A 25151-nucleotide genomic window follows, 5' to 3' on the forward strand; every position below is an offset into this window, starting at 1 on the left:
AGGGACCTTGGAGGACATCTAGTCCAACTCCCTGCTCAGGCAGGAAACCCTACACCCTTTCAGACAAATGGGTGTCCAGTCTCTTTCTTAAAAACTTCCAGAGTTGGCGCATTCACTGCTTCTGGAGGGAAGCAGTTCCACAGATTAATTGTCCTTACTATCAGGAAATTCCTCCTTAGTTCTAGGCTGCTTCTCTCTTTGGTTAGTTTCCATTCATTACTTCTTGTCCTGCCTTCAGGCGCTTTGGAGAATAGGCTGTCCAAGCACTGTGAAGCGGTATATAAGTCTAAGTCAGCAGTTCGCAACCTATGGGTCGCGACCCCATTTGGGGTCGATCGACCATTTTTCGGGGGTTGCCAAAGGCGGCGATCCGCCATTTTCTCCCCTCCGGGGTGGCGCCGTGCATGCGCATAACGTTTGTGTGACGGGGGTCGCCGTCACACAAATGTTGAGAACCACTGGTCTAAGTGCTATTGCTCTGGCTATTAAGCTCCGCTCCTTTGTCCCAAAAGCAGTGCTTCAATTGCATGGATGTGGCCACCATCTCGACTCTTTAAAACTGTCTCTCACCCCCCCCCCCGACAGTTGCCCTTCGGGTGTGCAGACCGACCCAAGAAAGACACACAAAAAGGGAGCCTTACCTTTTCATGAAAGTCGGAGCCTCGCGCTTCTGCATTTTCCCAAACTGAGGCGAGGGACTCCATTTTCCTTTCGCCATTCCAGCGTCCGCCTTTGGAACCTGGTCTTTAAGGAAACACAGGTGTTAATTTATAAGGTGGCCAACTTTTTTACAATGAAAAGGAGGACACAAATAAATTGAAGAAAAAAATATCGTAAATAAAAGAAACATTTTATTCATTGCAACAATACAGAATACACTATAATATCATAAATGCATAATAAAAAAACATTTGTAACAATAACATTTTATATTGTAATTATGCTTACATGCCGCACCCCCGCCCGCAGCCGCCCTGCCAGCACTGCTTCCCCGCCGTGTAGAGCGGGCCCCGCGGCTCCCAAAGTACCAGCTCCGGCCCCGGGAGGCAGCCCGCCATCGACACACCCCACCTGCAGCCGCCCCGCCAGCACCACCGCCCACCCTGCACAGCCCTGTGTAGAGCAGGCCCTGCGGCTCCCACAACACGGGGGGCAACCAGCCACCACCACCCCTCACACACACCCGCCCGCAGCAGCCCCGCCCCCCTGCCTCTTGCATCCACAGCCATTATTGCCCTAGCAGGGCCGAAGACCAAGAGAAAGTTACTGTGGCGTCACCGCTCCAGTCTCCTCCAGGTATCTTTGAGACTAACTAGGAGATGGTGTAGTTGGGTAGCAGGGAGGGGTGCAAAGTTCCTGCCAATTTGCCTTTGCTGTAGACAACTTGCATGTGCAAAGTTTGCTGGCTGGGTGTTTTGGCCTGCTCAGCAACAATTCCTATTGGCTTTCAAAAGCCAATAGGGGGAGTAACACAGCTCATTCAAAAGTTGAAAAAAAAACCATCAAAAAAGGTGCTGGAACGCCATCTGAGCGTTCTGTGAGAAAAAAAAAGCCCTGCAGATTAGTCTTCAAATATCGAAAAGGAGGACATGTAGAAGGACACTTTTCGAGGGAGGACAGAACTCACAAAAGGAGGACTGTCCTCCCTAAAGGAGGACGGTTGGTCACCTTATAATTTGGGAAAGAAAGCGGCGCCCGGTGCCATCTCAGGGACGAGAGGGAAAATGGCGGCAGCCACGCTCATTGGTAGAGCTGACAGCCCCTTCTCATCGTTGCCTAGGAAGGTCTGGGTTTCCAAAGCTGCCCGGATTGCTCTAAATCAGTGGTTCTCAACCTTTTTAATGCTGCGACCCCCAACGGGTCATAAGTCGAGGACTACTCAACCGATCGTAAGTCGAGGACTACTCAACTGGTGCAGCACCGTTTGCAGAATGGGGCTTTTGGCGGGCTCAGCAGGGCAGAGACAGCCTGGACAATTCCTATTGGCTTTGGAAAGCCAATAGAATGAGACTCTATTCAAGAGAGTCTATTCTATTGGCTTTCAAAAGCCAAAGGAATAAAAGGGAGTAGCACAGCTAAGGAAAAGGGGGGGGGGAAATGGCGGACTGTGTTGTTTGGCGACCCCCGTGAAATGGTCGTTCGACCCCAAATGGGGTCCCGACCCACAGGTGGAGAACCACTGCTCTAAATCAGGGGTGTCAAACTCAATTTCATTGAGGGCCGCATCAGCATTGCGGTTGCCCTGTGGGGAGAGGGAGGGGCTGGGTGGGTGCGGCCTACTGGGTGGGCGTGGATGGAGTGGGTGTGGCCTACTGGGTGGGCGTGGCCAACTCTATATCATTCGCGTCAAGGATCCCTGTGGGGGCCTGGGCAGGAGTGGGACAGATCTGAGGGTCTTTGGCAGAAAGGGGTGGGACCAGGGCAGAGCCCATCAAGCCGGATATGTGAAGTAGGCCAGGGCCATTTGCTGGCCACTTCCAGGCGATGGTGCATTTCTTCATTCCTCACAAAGGGGGACACCTCCCCAGCATGCACCCAGAGGGCAGGGCCGACACGGCAGGGGCTGGTTCCTCACTGTTTCCAGACAGCCTTGTGGAGCTAAGACTGAATGCGTTTCAGCATAGATGGCCACCACAAAATTGTGCATTGGCTCCTGGCCAGCCTGGGCCAGGGCCAAGGCAGCGGGGGGCCGTTCCCTCACTGTTTCCAGGATGGCTTCGCGGGCCACATGAAACCACTTCGCGGGCCGTATCCGGGCCCCGGGCCTTGTGTTTGACATGTCTGCTCTAAATTTTAGCCAGTCATATTCAACTTTGGCAGGTGGAAGACGCTGGAACTTCAACTCCCAGAATTCCCCAGCCAGCTATCCCAGTTGAGGACACTTGGTGGTTCGAAAGAGGGGTCTAATTTGAAAAAAGGGGTTGTAATGTACTTGTATCCAAAAGCGAAGAGCCCTCTCTCAACAGAGGAAGTGGGGGATACGACTCCGACTATCTCCCGTCTACAACACGGGTCCTTTCAGCGGTTCTAAGAAGGCTCCACAGCCATTTGCACCACTCAGGTGACCCTGAGGACACAGATAAGCCTCCAGGTGGCCTCAACGACCCTCTAAAAATAGGCAAATGACCAGCTGTCTGCAAGGAGTATAAATCCTTCCATTCCCCACCATCCAGTCAGAGCTGAAGAAGCTTCCGAGACGAGAAGGGAAACATCCTCAAAGAAAAACAAAGAAGTCCAGTTGCCTCCTGAAAAAAATCACCTTTGGGACAACCGTGATCTGGATGCCTGAGAATCTCCGTAGACATCAAAACCTTTTGGTTGGGCAAAAAAAGTTTTTTTTTAACTGCTTGTTCGCAGCCTGACTTCTTTGACAACTCCCTCCCCCCCCCCAAGGATGTCTTTGCTGAAAACGAATTTGAGTTATTTAAATGCAGGCCTGTTCCCATGACACATTTTCTCAAGCCCTGTAAAGCACCGCTGCATTCACACAACACGTTAAGCTTGGTTAGGGTTAAGCCTGGTCAGCCACACCGCAGCATTCACACATTAAGCTTGGTTAGGGTTAAACCTGGTCAGCCACACCGCTGCATTCACACATTAAGCTTGGTTAGGGTTAAACCTGGTCAGCCACACCGCTGCATTCACACATTAAGCTTGATTAGGGTTAAACCTGGTCAGCCACACCACTGCATTCACACAACACATTAAGCTTGGTTAGGGTTAAACTTGGTCAGCCACACAGCTGCATTCACACAACACATTAAGGCTGGCTAGGCTTAAACTTGGTCAGCCACACCGCTGCGTTCACCCATTAAGCTTGGTTAGGGTTAAACCTGGTCAGCTACGCTGCATTCACACAACACATTAAACTTGGTTAGACTTAAACTTGGTCAGCCACACCGCTGCGTTCACACAACACATTAAACTTGCTTAGGGTTAAACCTGGTCAGTCATACCACTGCATTCACACAACACATTAAGCTTGGGTTAGGGTTAAACTTGGTCAGCCGCACCACTGCATTCACCCATTAAGCTTGCTTAGGGTTAAACCTGGTCAGCTACACCGCTGCGTTCACACAACACATTAAGCTTGGTTAGGCTTAAACCTGGTCAGCTACACCGCTGCGTTCACACAACACATTAAGCTTGGTTAGACTTAAACTTGGTCAGCCACACCGCTGCGTTCACACAACACATTAAGCTTGCTTAGGGTTAAACCTGGTCAGCCACACCGCTGCATTCACACATTAAGCTTGGTTAGGGTTAAACCTGGTCAGCCACACCGCTGCATTCACACAACACATTAAGCTTGGGTTAGGGTTAAACTTGATCAGCCACACCGCTGCGTTCACACAACACATTAAGTTTGCTTAGGGTTAAACTTGGTCAGCCACACCGCTGCGTTCACCCATTAAGCTTTGTTAGGCTTAAACCTGGTCAGTCACACTGCTGCGTTCACACAACACATTAAGCTTGGTTAGGCTTAAACCTGGTCAGCCACAGGTACGACAACCTTTCCCCCCACCACCACCCTACTCCCCGAAATTCAGCCAATACCTGGGGGGTGCAGGTGCCCTCGATGGGAGAAGAGGTACCCGTAAATTTCTTCCGCAAATCGGGGCACAGAATGTGTGAAGAAAGAGAAATCAATCCGGGTGCGGAAAAATTCTTCCGCCCGGCGCAGGAAATCCAGCAAGCTCTGGAGGTAGGAGCGAAGTTCTGAGGAGAAATGAGGGTTAGGGTTGTTAGATAGCCGGTCCTCGACTTACAACGGTTCATTTAGTGACCGTTTGAAGCCACAACGGCACTGAAAAAAAACGCGACGTATGACCGTATTTCACACTTCACGAGCGTTGCGGCCTCCCTCGTGGTCACGTGATCAAAATTCAGACGCCCTGCCACTGGCTGACTCGTACTTATGACGGCGGCAGTGTCCCGGGGGGGGTCATGTGATCCCCCTTTTCTAACCAGCCAAGTCAATGGGGCGGGGGGGGGGGGAAGCCAGATTCACTTAACGACCTGTGACTAACTTAACAGCTGGGGTGATTCGCTGAACGTGAGTAGCAAGAAAGGTGGTAAAACAGGGCAAAAAATGTTGCCCTTGGCGACAGAAATTCTGGGCCCGTGGGTCGTAAGTTGAGGACCGCCTGCGTTGTGGGTTCCATTTTAGTCGGGATTTGAAGGGGAGGGGAGGGGATTCAAACTCTTCTCCTGGATGCAGTGATCTGCTTTGCTTTTTTTTTTTAATCTCCCTGCCCCCCCCTTTTTTTCCCCTCCTTTCTTTCCCTCTTCCCCTTCCTTCTTTCTTTCTTTCCTTCCCTTTCTCTCCTACACTGCTTCCTTCTCTTCTTGCTCTTTCCTCCCTCCTCTTTCTCTTCCTCTTTGAATCCTCTTCCCATCCTTCCTCCCCTCCGTTTTCCTTCTTCCTTTTCTTCCTCTTCCCTCTTCCCTTCTCCCCCTCCCTTCGGTCTTTCCCCTTCCCCTTTTCTCTCTCCTTTTTCTCCCTTGCGCTTCCTCTCCCCATTCCTGTCTTCCCCTTACTCTTTTCTTTCCTTCCTTCTTCTTCTGTCCTTCCTTTCCCTCCTTTCTCTCCCATTTCTCTCTTCTCTCATCCTCTGGCCCTGCTTTCCTTCCTTCCCTTTTTTCTTTTCCCTTTTCTTCCTCTTCCTTGTTCTTCCTTTCTCTCTTCCCTTCCTTCTGCTACTCTTCCTCTTCCCTTCCCTCCCTTCCTTCTTCCTTCCTTCCTCGCTCCCTTCCTTCCTCGTTCCCTCTTCCCTTCCTTCCTTTCTCCCTCCCTCCTCCCTTCCTCCCTCCCTCTTCCCTTCTTTCCTTTCTCCCTCCCTCCTCCCTTCCCTTCCTTCCTTCCCCTTCCTTCCTCCCTCCTTTTCTTCCTCCCTCCTCCCTTCCCTTCCTTCCTTCCTCTTCCCTTCCTTCCTCCCTCCCTTTCTTCCTTCCTCACTCCCTCTTCCTTCCTTCCTCCTTCCTCCCTCCCTCCCTCTTCCCTTCCTTCCTCCCTCCCTTCCTCCCTTCCTTTCTCCCTCCCTCCTCCCTTCCCTTCCTTCCTTCCTTCCTCTTCCCTTCCTTCCTTCCTCCCTCCTTTCCTTCCTGCCTCCCTCTTCCCTTCCTTCCTTCCTCCCTTCCTCCTTCCTCCCTTCCTCCCTCCCTCTTCCCTTCCTCTTCCCTTCCTTCCTCCCTCCCTCCCTTCCTTTCTTCCTTCCTTTCTCCCTTCCTCCCTCCCTCTTCCCTTCCTTCCTTTCTCCCTCCCTCCTCCCTTCCCTTCCTTCCTTCCCCTTCCTTCCTCCCTCCCTTTCTTCCTCCCTCCTACCTTCCCTTCCTTCCTTCCTCTTCCCTTCCTTCTTCCCTCCCTTTCTTCCTTCCTCACTCCCTCTTCCTTCCTTCCTCCTTCCTCCCTCCCTCTTCCCTTCCTCCCTTCCTTTCTCCCTCCCTCCTCCCTTCCCTTCCTTCCTCTTCCCTTCCTTCCTTCCTCCCTCCTTTCCTTCCTGCCTCCCTCTTCCCTTCCTTCCTCCCTTCCTCCTTCCTCCCTTCCTCCCTCCCTCTTCCCTTCCTCTTCCCTTCCTTCCTCCCTCCCTCCCTTCCTTTCTTCCTTCCTTTCTCCCTCCCTCCTCCCTTCCTTCTCCCTTCCTTTCTCCCTCCCTCCTCCCTTCCCTTCCTTCCTTCCTTCCTTCCTCTTCCCTTCCTTCCTTCCTCCCTTCCTTTCTCCCTCCCTTTCTCCCTTCCTCTTCCCTTCCTTCCTTCCTTCCTTTCTCCCTCCCTTCCTCTTCCCTTTCTTCCTTTCTCCCTTCCTTCCTGAACTTCATAATCTGTTTTGTAAAAAAAACCTAACTGCCAAAGATGAAAGAAGGGGTGGTTTTTGTTTCTGCCTCATCTGCTTCTATTGTAATCCCCTCCTCATTAAGAAAAATGAAATCTTCTATTCCTTACAACTGAGAAAGAGGGATTCTTGCCTTATTCAGACATGCTATTAAAATCAGCCCATTTAAAAAGAGGCTAAACAGCAGAGAAGTGCTGCAAAGTAGCAGTGTCCCTGTTCCAGGTGTTTCGGGGGGGGCTCCAAAAAAGGGAAAAATGTAGCACTTATGGGGAAATTAACTTATTATCCCCCCCAAAAAAAACCCCTTATGTACGAAAGCAGCTAATGTATTTTGTACAGAATCACTCCATTTTTCCTAACACTCCAGGATGATAAATGTAGGAATAAACATCGTACAAAACTCATTATTTTCTCATTTTGCCGTATTCCTCTTTGTAAATTACCATCCTGAAAATCATGGTTTCACGGTGTAGGAAAGAGAAAACTACCTGGTGAAGAAAGGAAGGGTAGTCCAATAAAATGTGTGTGTGTGTGTGTGTGTGTGTGTGTGTGTGTGTGTGTGTAATCCCCCATTCCCCAATCACGGAATCGAAGCCAGGCACAACAAGCTCAAAAAAAGAGTGAGGTTTTAATCACATTCTTGCACCCCTCATCTTTACCCCTCCCCCATGGATGGCCGGTAGCAGATACTAGCTGGACTAAATGACCTTTAATGTCTCCTCCAACTCTATGATTCTAGGATGACAGAGAGTCCTTGACCTTTTTTTTTTTTTTTTTTTTTTTTGGCGTTCAGGTCAGAAGCACTGAGGCTTCTGGGTCAGGAGCAGCAAGGCTTCTGGCTCAGAAGTACCGAGGCTTCCTGGTCAGAAGCAGTGAGGCTTCCGGGTCAGAAGCACCGAGGCGTCTGGCTCAGAAGCACTGAGGCTTCCGGGTCAGAAGCACCGAGGTTTCTGGGTCAGAAGCACCGAGGCTTCCGGGTCAGAAGCACCGAGGCTTCCGGGTCAGAAGTACTGAGGAGTCCAGCTCAGAAGCACTGAGGCTTCCGGGTCAGAAGCAACGAGGTTTCCGGGTCAGAAGCACCGAGGCTTCCGAGTCAGAAGCACCGAGGCTTCCGGGTCAGAAGTACTGAGGCGTCCAGCTCAGAAGCACCGAAGCTTCCGGCTCAGAAGCACCGAAGCTTCCGGCTCAGAAGCACCGATGTTTCCGGCTCAGAAGCACCGATGTTTCCGGCTCAGAAGCACCGAGGCTTCCGGCTCAGAAGCACCGATGTTTCCGGCTCAGAAGCACCGAGGCTTCCGGCTCAGAAGCACCGAGTCTTCCTCATAAGAAGCACCGAGTCTTCTGGCTCGAAAAGATTAGCCGGTGACATCACCGTCGCCCTGGGGATGCCCAGCTGGGGACTCCTTTCATGTCCCTGCAGGAGCTGGAGGGAAGGATGAGAGCTCAACCCTGCCCCATGGCAACTCTTGGGTCTTTAACGCGGGCTTATTATAACCTCCTGCCCGGCGTTCTAGCCATTCAAGCTCCTTAGTAGTCCTTGATTAAACAACAGTCATAAAATGGGGTTGCGTAGGCGATGACCAGGCTGAGCCCAAGGGAGGGGTCGAATGCATCATAAGTCAGGAGCCCCTGCTCGCTCGCAGGAGATCTCGGTCCAGCCCGCCTCGAATGCCTGTCTTATCTCCCACTCATTTCCCTTGACTGTTAGTTGGTCAGATTCTTGGATTAAAGTCAAGCGCTGGGGAAATCAGGAGAGTCAGGCAGTTCAAAAGACCATAAAGATGTGTTGCAAGCTTAAACGCTCTACAACAGTGATGGCGAACCTTTTAGAGACCGAGTGCCCAAACTGCAACCCCAAACCCACTTATTTATCGCCGCGTGCCAGGTGGGCGTGGCCCACTGGATGGGCGTGGCTGTGGGCATGGCAGATTGGGTGGGTGTGGCCAAGGTGGGCATGGTCAGCTCAATGTTGCTCGTGGGGAGAGGCACCTGTAGGGGGTGGGTAGGGTTGGGGCAGATCCAGGGGGGTCTCTGGCAGGTGCGGTGGTAGGCGGGGTGAGGCAAGGCAGGGCGGCTGCTGCCTGACACCATCGGCCCCTGCACACAGAGGCCAGCGAGCGCATGGGGGCCAACGGTGTCCGTCAATAACCATAGCCTGCCAGCCCCTTGACCGGTGCACTCTGGGGCTCTGCAGCCCACCCCGAGAAGTTCAGAGAAGCTGCCTCTGAGCTGGACGGCCGGCCGACAGCTGAGGAGACGATGCAATGGGTCGTGCCTGGGAAAAGGAGAGCATGCGAGGCCAGGAGGGATGGGACGGGGGGGGGAGGGAAACCAGCCGTGCCAGGTTGCATCCAGCCATGTGGGATGGTGGTAAGTTAGCAGGCGGCTGGTTGAAGAGGAACAGTTGCCCTCTCTGGGGCACGGCGCACGTCCCCACAGAGAGGGCTCTGAGTGCCACCTCTGGCACGCGTGCCATAGGCTCGCCACCGTTACAGACGCTCACAAACGCAGACAGGCAACAAGAGCAGGACGGAGGGAGGCAATGGGGCGGCTCCAAGGGAGAAGGAGAAGGCATTGAGAAGCCACGCCTGGGGGCTGCATAATGAAAAGGGAAGGTGTGGGCGGTGCTGGTTGCTGAAGGCAACCGTTTGCAGAGGACTCAAGTTTCATGGAATCCTGTTCTGTTTGCCTTACTGAACAATTCTCCGTCTGAATCCTGTTTTGTTTGCCTTGCTGGTGAAAGTTCTCCGTTTGCATCGTGTTTTGTTTGCCTTTGTTTGGGGGACATTTTGCAGGTCTGTACCTAATTAATAAAAGGGGTTTGTTTTCCCTGCATTTCCAGCCTACTTGTTAAAAGAGGAGTTGATGCTTGTGACTTAACAAGGACTCACATAGGCTGGGACACAACAAATCTTCCCAGCCAGCTTCCGATGAGCAAAATCGATGGGGGAGGGGAAGCCAGACTGCTTAATGAATGAATGAATCCCTGAACCACGACTGCAGTGAATGAATGAATCACGACCGTAGTGATTTGCTTAACAGTGTGACCTCGCTTAACGATGTTCTGGCTTCGCAAACAGAAATTTTGGGCCCAACTGCGGTCGTAAGTTGAGGACTACGTGCATAAGCTTCTTCGGGGGCCACGCCCCTTACCACATTGCTGTCTCTTCCCCTTGCACTCCTCCTCAGCGGCCTGGGCACAAGCTGCAGGGCTGGGCGACCGGGCGCACGGTTGCGCATAGAAGGCACATAAGCGACGGACTTCCGCCAGCTGTTTGTCTCCCGGGATCCGAGCGGCAGCCAGCCACTCTGAACAGCTGGGCTCTCGGCTGGAGGGCGATTCTGACCAGAGGAGGAGAGAGAAGAGCAGTTGGGGGGGCGGCAGAAAACATATTTAAAACTTGAAAATTATAAATATGAAATTTAAACATTAACGGGAAACTAAAAACTGGGAAAAAAACTAATTAGGACATTGATTGTCCATAAAGATTGAATGTTAAAACAACTAGGGTATGTCTAAGGCAGTGGTTCACAACCTGTGTGTCGGGACCCCATTTGGGGTCGAACGACCATTTCACGGGGGTCGCCAAACAACGCAGTCCGCCATTTTTTCCCCCTTTTCCTTAGCTGTGCTACTGCCTTTTATTCTATTGGCTTTTGAAAGCCAATAGAATAGACTCTCTTGAATAGAGTCTAATTCTATTGGCTTTCAAAAGCCAATAGGAATTGTCCAGGCTGTCTCTGCCTGCTGAGCCCGCCAAAAGTCCCATTCTGCAAACGGTGCTGCACCAGTTGAGTAGTCCTCGACTTACGACTGGTTGAGTAGTCCTCGACTTACGACCGGTTGGGGGTCGCGGCATTAAAAAGGTTGAGAACCACTGGTCTAAGGTAAAAATTATTGACAAACGTAAGAAAGTTATTTTTATTTAGTCGATATAATCAGAAATGCACTAATTTACATATGAGACAGTAAATTACTAAGGAGAAAGGAGAGGACATATTTAACGTAAGAGTTTGAGATTTGTACTAAAGATACTTGTATGTTGTTGCATGGTCCATTAACTTGGCCGCCATGTGGCTTTTTAAATATTTAAATGTAGAACTAGAAAATCAATAACATTTTCTTTTTTTAAAAAAAAACCTTCCCCCTTAGCAGTTCCTGAACCACAGGCAGGATCTCACATTCCATGAGAATGTGGCTGCAAAATTTGGTTCATAGTAATAGCATTTAGACTTATATATTGCTTTATAATGCCCCCTCTAAGCAGTTTACAGGGCCAGCATATTGCCCCCCCGCCAACCATCTGGGTCCTCGTTAGAAGATTGAGTCAGTCTGGAGCCAGTGGGAATCGAACTGCTGGCAGTGGGCAGAATTAGCCTGCCGTACTGCATTCAAATCACTGCACCATCACGGCTCATGGGTTTGGCTAAGTTAGATTTGGGTTTTTGCAAGCTGTGTAAGTCCAGGCCAGTGTTTCTCAACCTTGTCCAGTTTAAGATGGGTGGAACGCAATTCCCAGAATTCCCCAGCCGGCCCTCTCTAACAAAATGAAATCCAATGGTGAGAAAAATCAGATTTTGCACTTAGGCAAGAAAAAACAAAACGCACAGGTACAGAATAGGTGGTACCTGAGACTCAATAGTAGTAACTACGAGATGGATCTAGGAGTCCTAGTGGACAATCCCTTAACTATGAGCCAGCTGTGTGCTGCAGCTGCCAAAAAGGCCAACACAGTGCTAGGCTGCATTAACAGAGGGACAGAATCAAGATCACGTGAAGTATTAATACCACTTTACAAGGCCTTGGTAAGGCCACATTTGGAATACTGCATTCAGTTTTGGTCACCGCGATGTAAAAAAGATGTTGAGACTCTAGAAAGAGTACAGAGAAGAGCAACAAAGATGATCAGGGGACTGGAGGCTAAAACATATAAGAAAAGGTTGCTGGAATTGGGTATCTCTAGTTTAATGGAGAGAAGGACGAGGGGTGACATGACAGCAGTGTTCCAATATCTCAGGGGTTGCCCCAAAAAAGAGGGAGTCAAGCTATTCTCTAAAGCGCCTGAAGGCAGGACAAGAAGCACAGATGGAAACTAACCAAGGAGAGAACCAATCTAGAACTAAGAAGGAATTTCCTGACATTGAGAACAATTAACCAGTGGAACAACCTGCCTCCAGAAGTTATGGGGGCTCCAACACTGGAGGTTTTTAAGAAGAGACTAGACAGCCATTTGTCTGGAATGGCATAGGGCAGTGGTTCTCAACCTTTCTAATGCCGCGACCCCATAATACAGTTCCCCATGTTGTGGTGACCCCCAACCACTTATACATCACCGGGTGCCAGGGGCGTGGCCAAAGACAAGGGGAAAAAATAGCGGACAGCCTTGTTTGGCGACCCCCGTGAAATGGTCGTTCGACCCCAAATGGGGTCCCGACCCACAGGTTGAGAACCACTGGTATAGGGTCTCCTGCTTGAGCAGGGGGCTGGGCTAGAAGACCTCCAAGGTCCTCTTCCAACCCTGTTATTCTGTTATTCTGGTGGAATTCTGGGAGTTGAAGTCCACTCATCTTAAACTTGCCAAGATTGAGACACATTGATCCAACCCTTTGGTCTATTCTGCCCCCTGCTGGTGAGGCTGGAGAAAGGCAGCCCCTGGCACTCACTCTCCATCTGTTGTCGGATCCAGTCTGCAAAGGCAGTGATGCGAGTGTACACTCCCGGTTTCCCACGCTCCCCGCAGCCAGAGCCCCAGGAGGTGATTCCGTGCAAGACGTAGCGCTCCAGTAAAGGGTCCCAGCACATCAAGGGCCCCCCAGAGTCCCCCTGAAAGGAGAAATGGTTGCAAGTCCAAAGCAGAAGGCAAAGAGAGCTGTGTCCCAAGAATTAATCCCGCAAGGTAGGAATTAATGCAATCAGGGAGAGGAGACTCACATCCAACCATCTTTTGGGGTCACCAGAGTCAATGAAGGTCAAGGGACCAACTACAAGTACAGTTGTGCAACCCCCCCCACCCAAAGTGACTTTTCAGAGAGAAGAGAGAGAGGAGAGAGAGAGAGAGGAGAGAGAAGAAGAGAAGAAAGAGAGAGGAGAGAGGAGAGAAAAAGAAGGGAGAAGAGAGAGAAAGAAGAGAGAAGAGAGAGAGGACAGAGAAGAGAGAGAAGAGAGAAAGAAAGAAAGGAAGAGAGAGAGGACAGAGGAGAAAGAAGAGAGAGAGAAAAGAGAGAGGAGAGAGAAGACAGAAAGAGAGAAGGAGAAAGGAGAGAGAAAAGAGAAAAAGAAGAGAAGAGAGAGAAAGAAGAGAGAGAGGAGAAAGGAGGGGGGAGAGAGAAGAGAGACAGAGAGGAGAATATGACCACCTTCTGCAACCTGACAAACACAGGTGATGGGGAAGCCAGATTCACTTAACAACCCTGTTTACTAAATTAGCAACTTCAGTGATTCACTTAAAACCGGGGGGGGGGACTCACTTCACCAATGTTTCGTGTCACAGGAGAAATTGTGGTCGTACGTTGAGGACCACCTGTGCAGCACCTTTACCCCTGCACCCAGCAGCCATCCCCAGGCAGGAAGTGGCCCTCACGTCCCTGACCTGCACTCCCCCCTCGCTCTGGGACCCTCACCTGACATGAGTCGATGCCACCAGACAGGTACCCAGCGCAGAACATGGCACTGCTCACCAGCTGGCTCCCTAGAGCCGCACGGCACAGGTCTTGGGCCAGGATCGGCACCCGAGCTTCCATCACCACCTCAGCAGGTGGCCCGTCTAGGAGAGAAGCAGACGGAAGCGTGAATGGCCACACCCCCATGCTGCCGGTTTCCTCCCCCTTGGCAGGTGAGATGCGACAGGTAACTGGGCCCCAGGTGAGACGCTGCAAGAGGACAATGTCAGCTCTTCCTCCTCCTCCTCCTCTGATCCAGATCCGGTTTTGATGAGCAGCCCGAGAAGTTGCAGAACACTGATAAAGATCGATGGAGATTTCCAGTCATCCAGGTCAAGGTGCATTTTCATAAGACAACTGGACTTTTCTTTGTTTTTAATAATAATAATGATGATGATGATAATAATAAAGTTGGAAGGGACCTTGGAGGTCATCTAATCCAACCCCTGCTCAGGCAGGAAACCCTATACCATTTCGGACAAATGGCTGTCCAGTCTCCTCTTAAAAACTTCCTGTGTTGGAACATTCACCGCTTCTGGAGGCAAGGAGTTCCACTGGTTAATTGTTCTGACTGTCAGAAAATTCCTCCTTAGTTCTAGGTTGCTTCTCTCCTTGGTTAATTTCCATCCGTTGCTTCTTGTCCTGCCTTCAGGCGCTTTGGAGAATAGCTTGACTCCCTCTTCTTTGGGGCAGCCCCTGAGATATTGGAACACGGCTATCCTGTCCCCCCTCGTCCTTCTCTTCATTAAACTGGACACACCCAATTCCGGCAACCGTTCCTTGTATGTTTTAGCCTCCAGACCCCTGATCCTCTTTGTTTCTCTTCTCTGTACTCTTTCTAGAGTCTAGAAAACATTTCGCTTCTCATCCCAGATGCTTCTTCAGTTCTGACTGGACAGTGAGGAATGGAAGAATTTATAGGCCTTGCAGACAGCTGGTCATTTGCATTCTTTTAGAGCAGTGGTTCTCAACCTTTCTAATGCGGTGACCCCATAATACAGTTCCCCATGTTGTGGTGATCCCCAAGTGGGTGTGGCCACCAATAAGAGGGAGTAGGACAGCTAGGGAAAAGGGAAAAAAATGGCGGACAGCGTGGTTTGGCGACCCCCGTGAAATGGTCGTTCGACCCCAAATGGGGTCCCGACCCACAGGTTGAGAACCACTGTTTTAGAGAATCATGGAGGCCACCTGGTTTACCTGTATCCTCAGGGTCACCTGAGTAATGCAAATGGATGTGGAGCTTTGTTGAAGGATGGAAGGAGTTATACTCCTTGCAGACAGCTGGTCATTTGCATTCTTTTAGGGAGCCGTTGAGGCCACTTGGAGGTTTGTCTGTGTCCTCAGGGTCACCTGAGTGGTGCAAATGGGTGTGGAGCCTTCTTGGGACCGCTGAAAGGACCGTGTTGTAGACTAGAGATAGATGATGTCGTATCCCTCCCCCTCTGTTGAGAGAGGGCTGTTCAATTTGGACATAGATGGCCTCCAAGTGGCCTCAACGACCCTCTAAAAGGATGCAAATGACCAGCGGTCTGCAAGGAGTATAAATCCTTCCATTCCCCACCATCCAGTCAGAGCTGAAGAAGCTTCTGGGATGAGAAGCGAAACAAAGGAAAAACAAGGAAGTCCAATCACCTCCTGAAAAAGCATCTTTGGGACGACTCTCATAAATAGGCACGCCATTTTTTCAAGTGCCATTGTAACTTAAAATGGTCCCTGGTTGTTAAGTCAAGGACGACCTGTATATAAGTAGAATTTAATAGATTTGTGCTTTCCGACTTGCCGGATTCTGCCAAGGTAGCATGGCAGAAAAAGTAGATTTAGCTCATTTAGGGATGTTTCCTGTCTGGTTCACCTAGCAGGGCTGACAGGCCAGCGGTCCCCAAATCTTTTGGGCACCAGGGACCAGTTCCACGGAGAGAGGTTTTTCCGCTGACCAGGGAGAACGTGGTTTTGCGTGCTGCCTGCATCCCACAGAGGGGGCTTTGCTTGTTTGCATGGACTGGTTTTTGGCATGCCGTGGACTGGTGGCGGTCCACAGCCCGGGGATTGTGGACCTCTGTGTTAGGCGATCACTAGGAATTCCAAGTGACTTGATGTCACCTATTCAATCCATCAACCAATCGACTTTCCCGAAGTTTTGGATATTACAGGCAGTCCTTGACTTACAACCGTTCGTTTAGTGACCGCTGGAACTTATAGTGGCACTGACCACAGTGACTTACGACCATTTTTCACACTCACGACCATTGCAGCAACCCTACGATCACAGGATCAAAATTCGGACACTTGGCAACTGACTCGCATTTGCGTGATCCCCTTTTGTGATCTTTGGACAAGCAAAGTCCATGGGGGGGGGAGCCAGATTCACTTAACAACCATGTTATTAACTTAACAACTGCAGTGATTCACTTAATGACGTCGCCCAAAGGTTGTAAAATGGGGCCAAATTCACTTAACAATGGTCTCACTAAGCAACAGTATTGTGGTCGTTAAGTAGAGGACTACGTGTAATTCCCTGGCCTGCAAGGCTTTGGAGCAGGGGTCCTCAACCTATGGGGCTGCAGCCCACGACCGGGCTGCAGGCTCTTGGCCAGCGGACTGCGGAAATGGCTGGGCAATGGGCACACATTTGTGCGTGCACTCCCCCACTCGTGCTAGCGCCGTGGCCCCATTGGCGCATGCACCTGGGCGCAAACGGGGCAGCTACTGCCGTGCGGGTGTGCATGGCCCATTTGGGCCATGAGCAAACGGGGCCGCTAGCACAACACTAGTGCGCGTGGTCCCGTTTGCGTGTGTGCATGTACACGAACCCATTTGGAATCGGCTCTCCTTCCCTCCGGTCCACGTGGCTGGAAAGTTTGGAGACCTCTGCTTTAAGCCATCATCCAAGCCATATCAAAGGGGAGCTGAGAGTCCTGACCTCCGAGTCCCGCAGCCCCACCGCTACCTTCATAGAGCGAGCCCCAGCCGACAATGTAGCAGAGTTCCTGGCTCGTCTCCGTGGCCTGGTCCGGGAGGCAGACGGGGGTCACCCAGGCCGAAGGGTGCGCGGGAACAGTTAGTTCCAACGAAGCCACGTCCCCATGGAAGGTCTTTGGGTTGAACTACGGAAAGAGAAACGGGCTGTTGCAGTGGGGGGGGAGAAGAGCACCAAGCAGCCATAGGGATTCGGGTTGGGGGTCTTCTGCAAACGGTGGGCAGGACCAGACCCCCAGACTCACCTTGGGGTGAGTCAGGATGCGGCTGACGGGCACCACCTGTTCGCCTTCATCCCGCCTGGTTAGATCATAGTTACCCAGGACCACCGACCAGGCCAGTTCGTTTCGGCTCCTACAGAAGAAAAACCAATTGTGGTCATAAGTACGTGTCCAGGAATTGATTTAACAGCTAACCAGCTTATGTAAGATATAAGATGTCATGATAGGAATGACTCAGCAGGGTCTGAATCTCTTTAAGAGCCTTAGTATAAAGAGAAGGCTCTGCTGATGTGTTCCCTCTCTTCTGTTTCCTGCTGTAACTGTTGTGTGTTGGATCCTGCTGTATTAACACGTGGATGTATATTGTTCCGGGTGTATGATATTGTAGATAATGTAAGGTAAGCCACCATATAATATAGGCCAGTGGTGGCGAACCTATAGCACGCGTGCCAGGGGCGGCACTCAGAGCCCTCTCTGTGGGCACCCGTGCCATGCCCCAGAGATGGAAACCGCCCCTCTTCAACCAGCTGCCCGCTAACTCGCCGAGGTCCCACGTGGCCGGATGCATCCCAGCACGGGTGGTTTCCCTCCCCTCCATCACATCCCTCCTGGCCTCACATGCTCTCCTTTTCCCGGGCACGACCCACTGCATCGTCTCCTCAGCTGTCGGCTAGCCGTCCAGCTCAGAGGCGGCTTCTCTGAACTGCTGGCGGTGGGCTGCGGAGCCCCCGGGTGCACCGGTTGAGGGGCCGGCAGGCTGTGGCTGCTGATGGACACTGTCGGCCCCCATGTGCTCACTGGCCTCTGTGTTCGGGGGCCAATGGTATCGGGCAGCAGCTGTCCAGGCCCCTGCCTCACCTTGCCCTGCCACAATGGCACCCCTGCCCTGCCTTGCCTTGCCTCGCCTCACCCCACAGGACGAGCCTCCTGCCCACCGCCCCACCTGCCAGAGACCCCCTGGATTTCCCCTAACCCTGCCCGGCCCCCATAGGCGTCCCTCCCCACAAGCAACATTAAGGTGACCACACCCACCTTGACCACACCCATCCAGTCTGCCATGACCACCACAGCCACGCCCACCCGGTGGGCCACACCCACCTGGCACCTGGCGATAAATAAGTGGGTTTTGGGTTGCAGTTTGGGCACTCGGTCTCTAAAAGGTTCGCCATCACTGATATAGATCACTGATATAGACTGTGCATGTTCTGACAGGAAGACTTTTGTGGACCCACCCTAAGCAGGAGTTGGACTGGATGACCTCCCTGATCTCTTCCATAGAGACGGGAAGCTTTGGCCTTACCCAGTGAAGCAGTGAGCGGCTGTGACAATCCACGTGCTCCCCACCAGCACCCCACTGCACATCAGCTCTCCGTTCAGCATCACCGACACCAGCCATGGCCAGGCACCCGGCTTTGCACGGCTGCCCCCCACAATCTTCCCCTTTGCCAGCGTCACATTAGGGGCAGGGACCACACGGCGCCCACAGGATTCTGCAAACCGAGGCGAGAAAGGGTTAGATTCCAATAACCGGTTGAAGGATGTCAGAATCAACTTTGTAGTCTCCAAGCCGCACATTCACACAACCCATCGGACTGGGTGTCAGAATCCACCCAGGTTCTGGCCTTGCAGACTACAACCAGTAATTAATAAGGTTAAGATTAGAGCAGTCTTTCCTAAGCTTAGCCGTTTTCAGATGTGTGGACTTCAATTCCCAGAATGCCCCAGCCAGCATTGCTGGCTGGGCCATTCTGGGAGTTGCAGTCCACACAATTTAAAGTAGTTCAACTTGGAAAACACTAGATTAGAGGCTAAATCACCGAGGCACAAAGCAAAATATAAGCTTGGCCACTGGCATGTATTTATGACGGTCGCCGTGTCCCAAGGTCATGTGATTCCCCCTTTTGGCGACCTTTGGACAAAGCAAAGTCAAGCCGGATTCATTTAATGACTGCACAATCCTCTGAAGAACTGCAGCCCTTCGCTTCACAACAAAAAGGTTCATAACATCGGGCCCCATTCACTCAACCACCGCTTTGCTTAGCGACGGAAATTCTGATCCCAATTTGGTTGTATGTCGAGGAGCACCTGGGCTCCCGGTCGGGAAAAGTTACATTAAAGCTAGAGCCTATTAAATAGCAGGCAAATGCTTTAACAAAGGGCTCTACAACCTTGGCAAATTTAAGGTTGGTGGACTTCAACTCCCAGAATTCCTCAGCCAGCCTCCATTTTGTTTCTTAGATTTAAGACAGGGGTCTTCAAACTTGGCCCTTTTAGGACTTGTGGACTTCAACTCCCAGAATTCCTCAGCCAGCCTCCATTTTGTTTGTTAGATTTAAGACGGGTCTTCAGACTTGGCCTTTTGATGACTTGTGGACTTCAACTCCCAGAATTCCTCAGCCAGCCTCCATTTTGTTTGTTAGATTTAAGACAGGGGTCTTCAAACTTGGCCCTTTTATGATTTGTGGACTTCAACTTCCAGAATTGCATGCCTGGCTGAGGAATGCGTGCCTGGCTGAGGAATTCTGGGAGTTGAAGTCCACAAGTCATAAAAGGGCCAAGTTTGAAGACCCCTGCTCTTAAGCCGTACACCGGCACAATATTCAGCTGTGGAATAGACCAAAGCCAAGGCTGTTATTTGTCATGATTAATCATATTAACCATCAAAATGGGATACAAGCTTCAAACAGAGGCAAGATAGCTTGAGAGTCCTGACTAAATAATTTATGCTTTCACTCCAACAGAAGCTTTGATGACACGCAAATAGTAGGCAGCTTTCTATTTAGAGGCAGTCCTGGAGTTATGACCACAAGGTGGCCCAAAATTTCCATTGCTAAGTGAGACAGTTGTTTGTCCCATTTTTCTTGCCACAGTCTGACACTGTCTGGGCACAAATCTCCTTCTGCTCCCTTCTGTCAAGCTTGATCCCAATTAAGAGGGTGACTGGCCTGTCCCGTAAGGTCAGCGTTCAGCCTGGTGACCTTTTCAGACCCAACGCTGACCTTGTTCCTAAAAGAAAAAAACAGCAAAACTGGTGTACCAGCCCGGTCTGTTTCTCCAGATTTCCGCTGCGGGTCCGTTGCCGCGGAAGAGAATGATTGCAATCACACCGCCTGTGATACAACCACATGTGCACAAAAGCAGAGGAACGAAGTGGGAATCTCCCTATTGCAGAGTCCTCGACTCACAACAGTTCACTTGCGGACCATTCAAAGTTACGATGGCACTGGAAAAAGGGACCGGGTTTTTTTCCGCAGCTACAAACATTTGCAGCATTGATTCCTATTTACGACAGCGACTCTGCGCTGGGGTTACAGGATCAACCTTTCAGAAAGTGGGCAACTGGTTCCTACTTACGACCGTTGCATCCCAGGGTCACGTGATCAACTTTTGTGGCGTTCTCACGAGCAAAGTCTATGGGGAAGCCGGATTCACTTAACAACCGGGTTACTAAATCAGCGGTCCCCAACCTTTTGGGCACCAGGGACCGATAACATGGGGAGGGTTTTTCCGTGGACCGGAAGCTGCGTGGTTTTGTGGGCTCTCCTGCATCCCGCGGATGGGGCTTTGCTTGTTTGTGCGGCCTGGTTGCTGGCATGGCTGGCTCAGGAATTCTGGGAGTTGAAGTCCACAAGTCATAAAAGAGCCAAGTTTCCCCACTCCTGGTATAGGGTTTCCTGCCTGAGCAGGGGGTTGGACTAGATGACCTCCAATGTCCCTTCCAACTTTATTATTATAATAATTATTATTATTATTACTACTACTACTACTATTATTATGGATCATTGCACAGTCATCCAGATGTTCAGACTGGATTTGGCATTTTGTCTACCTATCGAGTCCTTACCCAGGACCTGGGATAGGCAGATGTGGATGTTTGATGGTATTACAGATCTCGTCGCAGGATGGAAGCAATTCCTAGTAAGGCCGCCTTTTGCAATTGAATAGTGGCGAATTTGTCAATGCCGATGATGGTGTTTTAAGTGGTGCTCCAGTCGTTTTGGGATTGCACCCAAGGCGCCTATGACTATTGGTACTACCCTTGTTATTATTAGTATTATTATTAATTATTATTGTTAATTATTATTTATTGTTATTAATTATTGTTATTAATTATTATTATGTTATTCATTAGATGTGAACCTCAGTCAACTGAACATTCAAACTGACTGGCGCTGATGGTTGACACAGGTTGTTGTTATTATTATCATCATTATCATCATCATCATCATCCCTGCCAATCTGCTCAAGGTTGCACCCTAACCTGGAAGAGACTGATCAGCCACAATATTCGGAGCGCCCGCCTCGTTTTCCAGCTCTGCGAATGAATAAGAAAATGGCAGTTAAAATCAACAACGTCCCTTTGCAGCCATCAGACACAGCCAGCTTTTAATTCTGGGACAAGAATGCACAAACAGCCATTTTTGTCTACAAGTACCCTTCCTTTAGTGACCGAAGTCACAACGGGCCTGAAAAATGTGACTTATGACCGTCTTTCACACTTATGACCATTGCAGCATTTCTCCCCCCCCCCTCGGTGGTCACAGGATCGAAATTCAGACACTTGGCAACTGACTCCTATTTACGACGGTTGCCGTGTCCCGGGGGCCACGTGATCCACTTCTGCAACCTTCTCGCAAGCAAAGTTAATGGGGGAAGCCCGATTCACTTAGCAACCGTGTGACTAACTTAGCAACCGCAGTGATTCACTTAACGGCGGTGGCAAGGGAGGTCGCAAAATGGGGCAAGATTCACTTAACAACCATCTCAGTGAGCGATAGAAATGTTGGGCTCCCTTGTGGTCATACGTCGAGGACTCTCTGGGTATCGTCCAAATTCAGGATCAAAATTTTGCATGGCTCTTTTTATCATGAATGGCACATGAAAAATGAACCAGAATTCTTTTTTTTTCTTTTATATATATATATGTGTGTGTGTGTGTGTGTTTGTGTGTGTGTGTATGTATACGTATACGTATACACACACACACACACACACACATATATATATATATTTAGGTTGCTGACAAAGAATAAAGAGAGAACTGGGATAACTAATTCGAGTTTCTTAACTCTCTTCAGCCAGACTTACTCTTCTGAGATTCGAACCTGGGCAATCTGCATGTTAGGCAGTTGTTATAACCTCTAGGCCACAGGCTCTTTCTCACTTTGTCAGTTGTATCAGGAGAGATATATTTTCTGAGGTTTTCACAGGTGTTTGTATGTAGGTCTTTGGTTATTCGGGTTTTCTCCCGCGTAAAATTGTAAGTGACTTGGCGACGTTTCAACGAAGTCCCATTCGTCATCTTCAGGCTGGTGTTTTCGGCTTCGTGCTTCTAGGAGCAATGTCTAGGAGTGCTTCCTAGAAGCACAAAGCTGAAAACACCAGCCTGAAGATGACGAATGGGACTTCATCGAAACGTCGCCAAGATACTTCCAATTTTACGCGGGAGAAAACCCGAAAAACCAAAGACCTACATATATATGTGTGTGTGTGTGTAAATTTAGATTTTGTTGACAAAGAGTTAAAGGGAGACAAGTATAGCTATTTTGAGCTATTTAGTTCTCATCAGCTAGCTATACTAATCTCCCTTTAACTCTTTGTCAGCAAAATCTAAATTTACAGAAATAGTTTATTCACATATTTAACAATGATTAATAGTAATTCATTACTATAATTCCATAGTTAACATATCAGATAGTAATACACTTCCTTGATCCTGTCTCCTTCCAGTAAAATTCTAATTTTGTATGTACCGATAGTATTAGAAACTGTATTTGCTTAATGTTGGCAGAATTCTTTTTTTTTTTTCCCCAAAAGAGGGTTTCAGGGCATCTGTGGGCTGAAAGAGCGTCTATTTCTAAGGTTTAAGGAAAGAAAAATACATAAATCAGGAACTCCACATTTCCTGTCCATTTTGCCTGGCCTTGGGGGACCCCAAAGGTAACGCCAGTAGCTTCCGTGTGTGTCAGGGGCTCAGTCCATTCACGGGGAAACCCACAGAAGACATAAGGGTGTCATACATATATGGCATCGCCCTGACAATTGTATTTGAACCAGTTGCATCGCCTGTGTCATGTCACAAGTGACGTGTTGTCGTTGCCCACCCTAGGGATGTTTATGTGATCCATCTGTATTTTGATCACTGGGGAGTCCACGTTGCTGGCTGATTCAAGAGGGGTGGGAGGAGGGTCTTGCACTGACCCCCTTTGGACAATCAGGGAGTTAAGGAAAGTGCGCAAAGGAAGGGGAAGAAAGATGTCGCACGCACAAAAAGATCTCTAGGACCAGATCCTGTCTGCTCAGCGTGCAAATCTCAGCAGGAAGACACATGAGGCTTTAGAGGGGGGGGCTCCTATGTTTGGGGCAGCCTGCCACGGAAAAGCAGGACGGCTGGCACCGTCCCTTTGGAACTTTCTGAAAAGCCGCAAAATTGGAACTGGGTCAGAAAGTCTCGGGCTACAGTGGCATCATCAGAACGCTCAACATCCCTGTGCCTGCTGTGAGCCGGACAGGGACCGGATGCCCCCCCCTAAAGAGGACAGTCCCCTTTCAGCAGGATTTTTACCTTCATTGTAGACTGCCAGCAGTCTTTGTGGAGGGAGGGAGGGAATGAGAGGGAAAAAAGGAGGGAGAGAAGAAGGGAAGGTAAGAAAGGAAGGAAAGAAGGAAGGGAGGGAGGGAGGAAAGAGAGGGGAGGAGGAAGGAAGGAAATGAGAAGAAAGGAGGGAGGGAGAGAGGAAAGGAAAGGAAAGGAAAAGAAAAGAAAGGAAGGGAAGGAAAGGGAAGGGAAGAAAGGAAGGAAAGAAGGAAGAAAGGAAGGAAAGAAGGGAGGGAGGGAGGAAGGGAGGGAGGGAGGAGAGGGCAGAAGGAAGGAAATGAGAAGAAAGGAGGGAGGGAAAGAGGAAAGGAAAGGAAAAGAAAGGAAGGAAAGGAAAGGGAAGGGAAGAAAGGAAGGAAAAAAGGAAGGAAAGGAAGGAAAGAAGGAAGGGAGGGAGGGACGGAGGGAGGGAGGAGAGGGCAGAAGGAAGGAAGGAAATGAGAAGAAAGGAGGGAGGGAGAGAGGAAAGGAAAGGAAGGGAAGGGAGGGAGGAGAGGCTGGGAGGAAGGAAGGAAATGAAAGGAGAGAGAGAGAGAAAGGAAGGAAAGAAAGAGAGAAGGGAGGGAGGGAGAAAAATAAGGAAAGAAGGAAGGGAGGGAGAGAGGGAGAGAGGAAGGAAGGAAGGGAGGGAGGGAGAAAAATGAGAGGAAAGAAAGAAGGAAGGGAGGATGGGGTAGAGGGACAGAGGAAAGAAGGAAGGGAGGAAAGGAAATTACAAGAAATAAAGAAAGGAAGGAAGGAAGGAAGGAAGGAAGGAAGGAAGGAAGGAAGGAAGGAAGGAAGGACTCCGCTTACGGGTGCAGGGCCTGCTCCGATCCCCGCAGTCGCCCGAGAGGCAGGATCCGCACCGCTTGCACTCCTGCAGACGCCGGCCGTGTTCTGACAGCGCCTCCTCCAGGGAAAGCAGGGCGGCCTTCAGGGCAGCTTCAAGCACCAGGGTGCCCCGGCTGGACAGTGCTGGGGGAGAGGTGGACAAAGCAACAACGGCCTGCTGTGCGACCAGCTTCCCTGTCCATCAGCTCCAAACGGGAAACAGCCGACCGCAGGGCAATCTCCAAACCTGGCAGCTTTAAGACTGGTGGACTTCGACTCCCAGAATCCCCCAGCCAGAACTGACCTCGCCTCAAAGACAGCTGGGGTGACGCTGGTCCCGAAGCTGCTCTAAAGCGGCAGCCTGGATTGGCCTCAGTGAGGACTAGAAGTCTGCGGGCTGCTCTTACCTCAGAAGGCATTGCAGTGGGTCAAGGGGAAAAGGTCCCTTGCTGAAGCGGGAGCTGCATGGATTTACATTAATGAGGACTACAATGCTGCCCACTGCTCTTACTTTGCAAGATGCTTGCAGGCAGGGGAATTCATTGGTGGTGGTGGTGGAAACCATACAGATCGGCCTCGATGAGGACTAGAAGGCTGCCAGCTGCTCTTACCATGCAAGATGCTGGCAGGCAGGGGGAGGAGCTCCGGGGGGGGGGAAGAAGCATGGATCAGCCTCCATAAAGACTACAAGGCTGCTCTTATCTCGCAAGACACTGATGGGCAGAGAGGGAGGAGCCCCTTGGGCTGCATGAGGACTAGAAGGTTGCTATCCTCTCCTACCTTGCTAAAGGGCAGGGTGAAGAGCTCCTTGTCAGGAAGGGAACCCCACAGATCGGCCTCAATGAGAACTAGAAGGCTGCCGGCGCTCTTACCTCCCAAGACAGGGGGCAAGACTCCTTGCTGGAGAGGGAGCCTTTTGGATCGGCCTCAGTGAGGAGTAGAAGGCTGCCGGCCGCTCTTACCTCCCAAGACAGGGGGAAGACTCCTGGCCGGGGAGGGAGCTTGAGGGTTGGCCTCCCTGAAGACTAGAAGGCTGAAGATAGGGGGAAGA

General features: G+C 50.6%; 1 protein-coding gene across 3 annotated transcripts in view; it reads right to left on the reverse strand.

Moving 5' to 3' along the window:
* Nucleotides 1–25151, reverse strand: part of PRSS56 (serine protease 56) — a 70915-nt gene that overhangs the window by 15814 nt on the left and 29950 nt on the right. For 2 of the 3 annotated variants that reach the window (XM_039327394.1, XM_039327393.1), the window contains 9 exons: nucleotides 20951–21004; nucleotides 17990–18179; nucleotides 16714–16822; nucleotides 16440–16596; nucleotides 13454–13596; nucleotides 12497–12656; nucleotides 9986–10174; nucleotides 4558–4719; nucleotides 642–744 (listed from right to left, as the gene is read on the reverse strand). In XM_039327394.1, coding sequence (XP_039183328.1) covers nucleotides 642–744; nucleotides 4558–4719; nucleotides 9986–10174; nucleotides 12497–12656; nucleotides 13454–13596; nucleotides 16440–16596; nucleotides 16714–16822; nucleotides 17990–18069 — 1103 coding nt within the window. In that variant the 5' untranslated portion in view covers nucleotides 18070–18179; nucleotides 20951–21004. Of the gene's footprint in view, nucleotides 1–641; nucleotides 745–4557; nucleotides 4720–9985; nucleotides 10175–12496; nucleotides 12657–13453; nucleotides 13597–16439; nucleotides 16597–16713; nucleotides 16823–17989; nucleotides 18180–20950; nucleotides 21005–24082; nucleotides 24245–25151 lie in introns of all 3 variants that reach the window. The other variant, XM_039327392.1, reaches the window with a different exon arrangement.

This window comes from Crotalus tigris, unplaced genomic scaffold (genome assembly GCF_016545835.1).
Source record: "Crotalus tigris isolate CLP2741 ecotype Arizona unplaced genomic scaffold, ASM1654583v1 scf7180000024361.1375286210:1436186, whole genome shotgun sequence".
Lineage (NCBI taxonomy): Eukaryota > Metazoa > Chordata > Lepidosauria > Squamata > Viperidae > Crotalus > Crotalus tigris.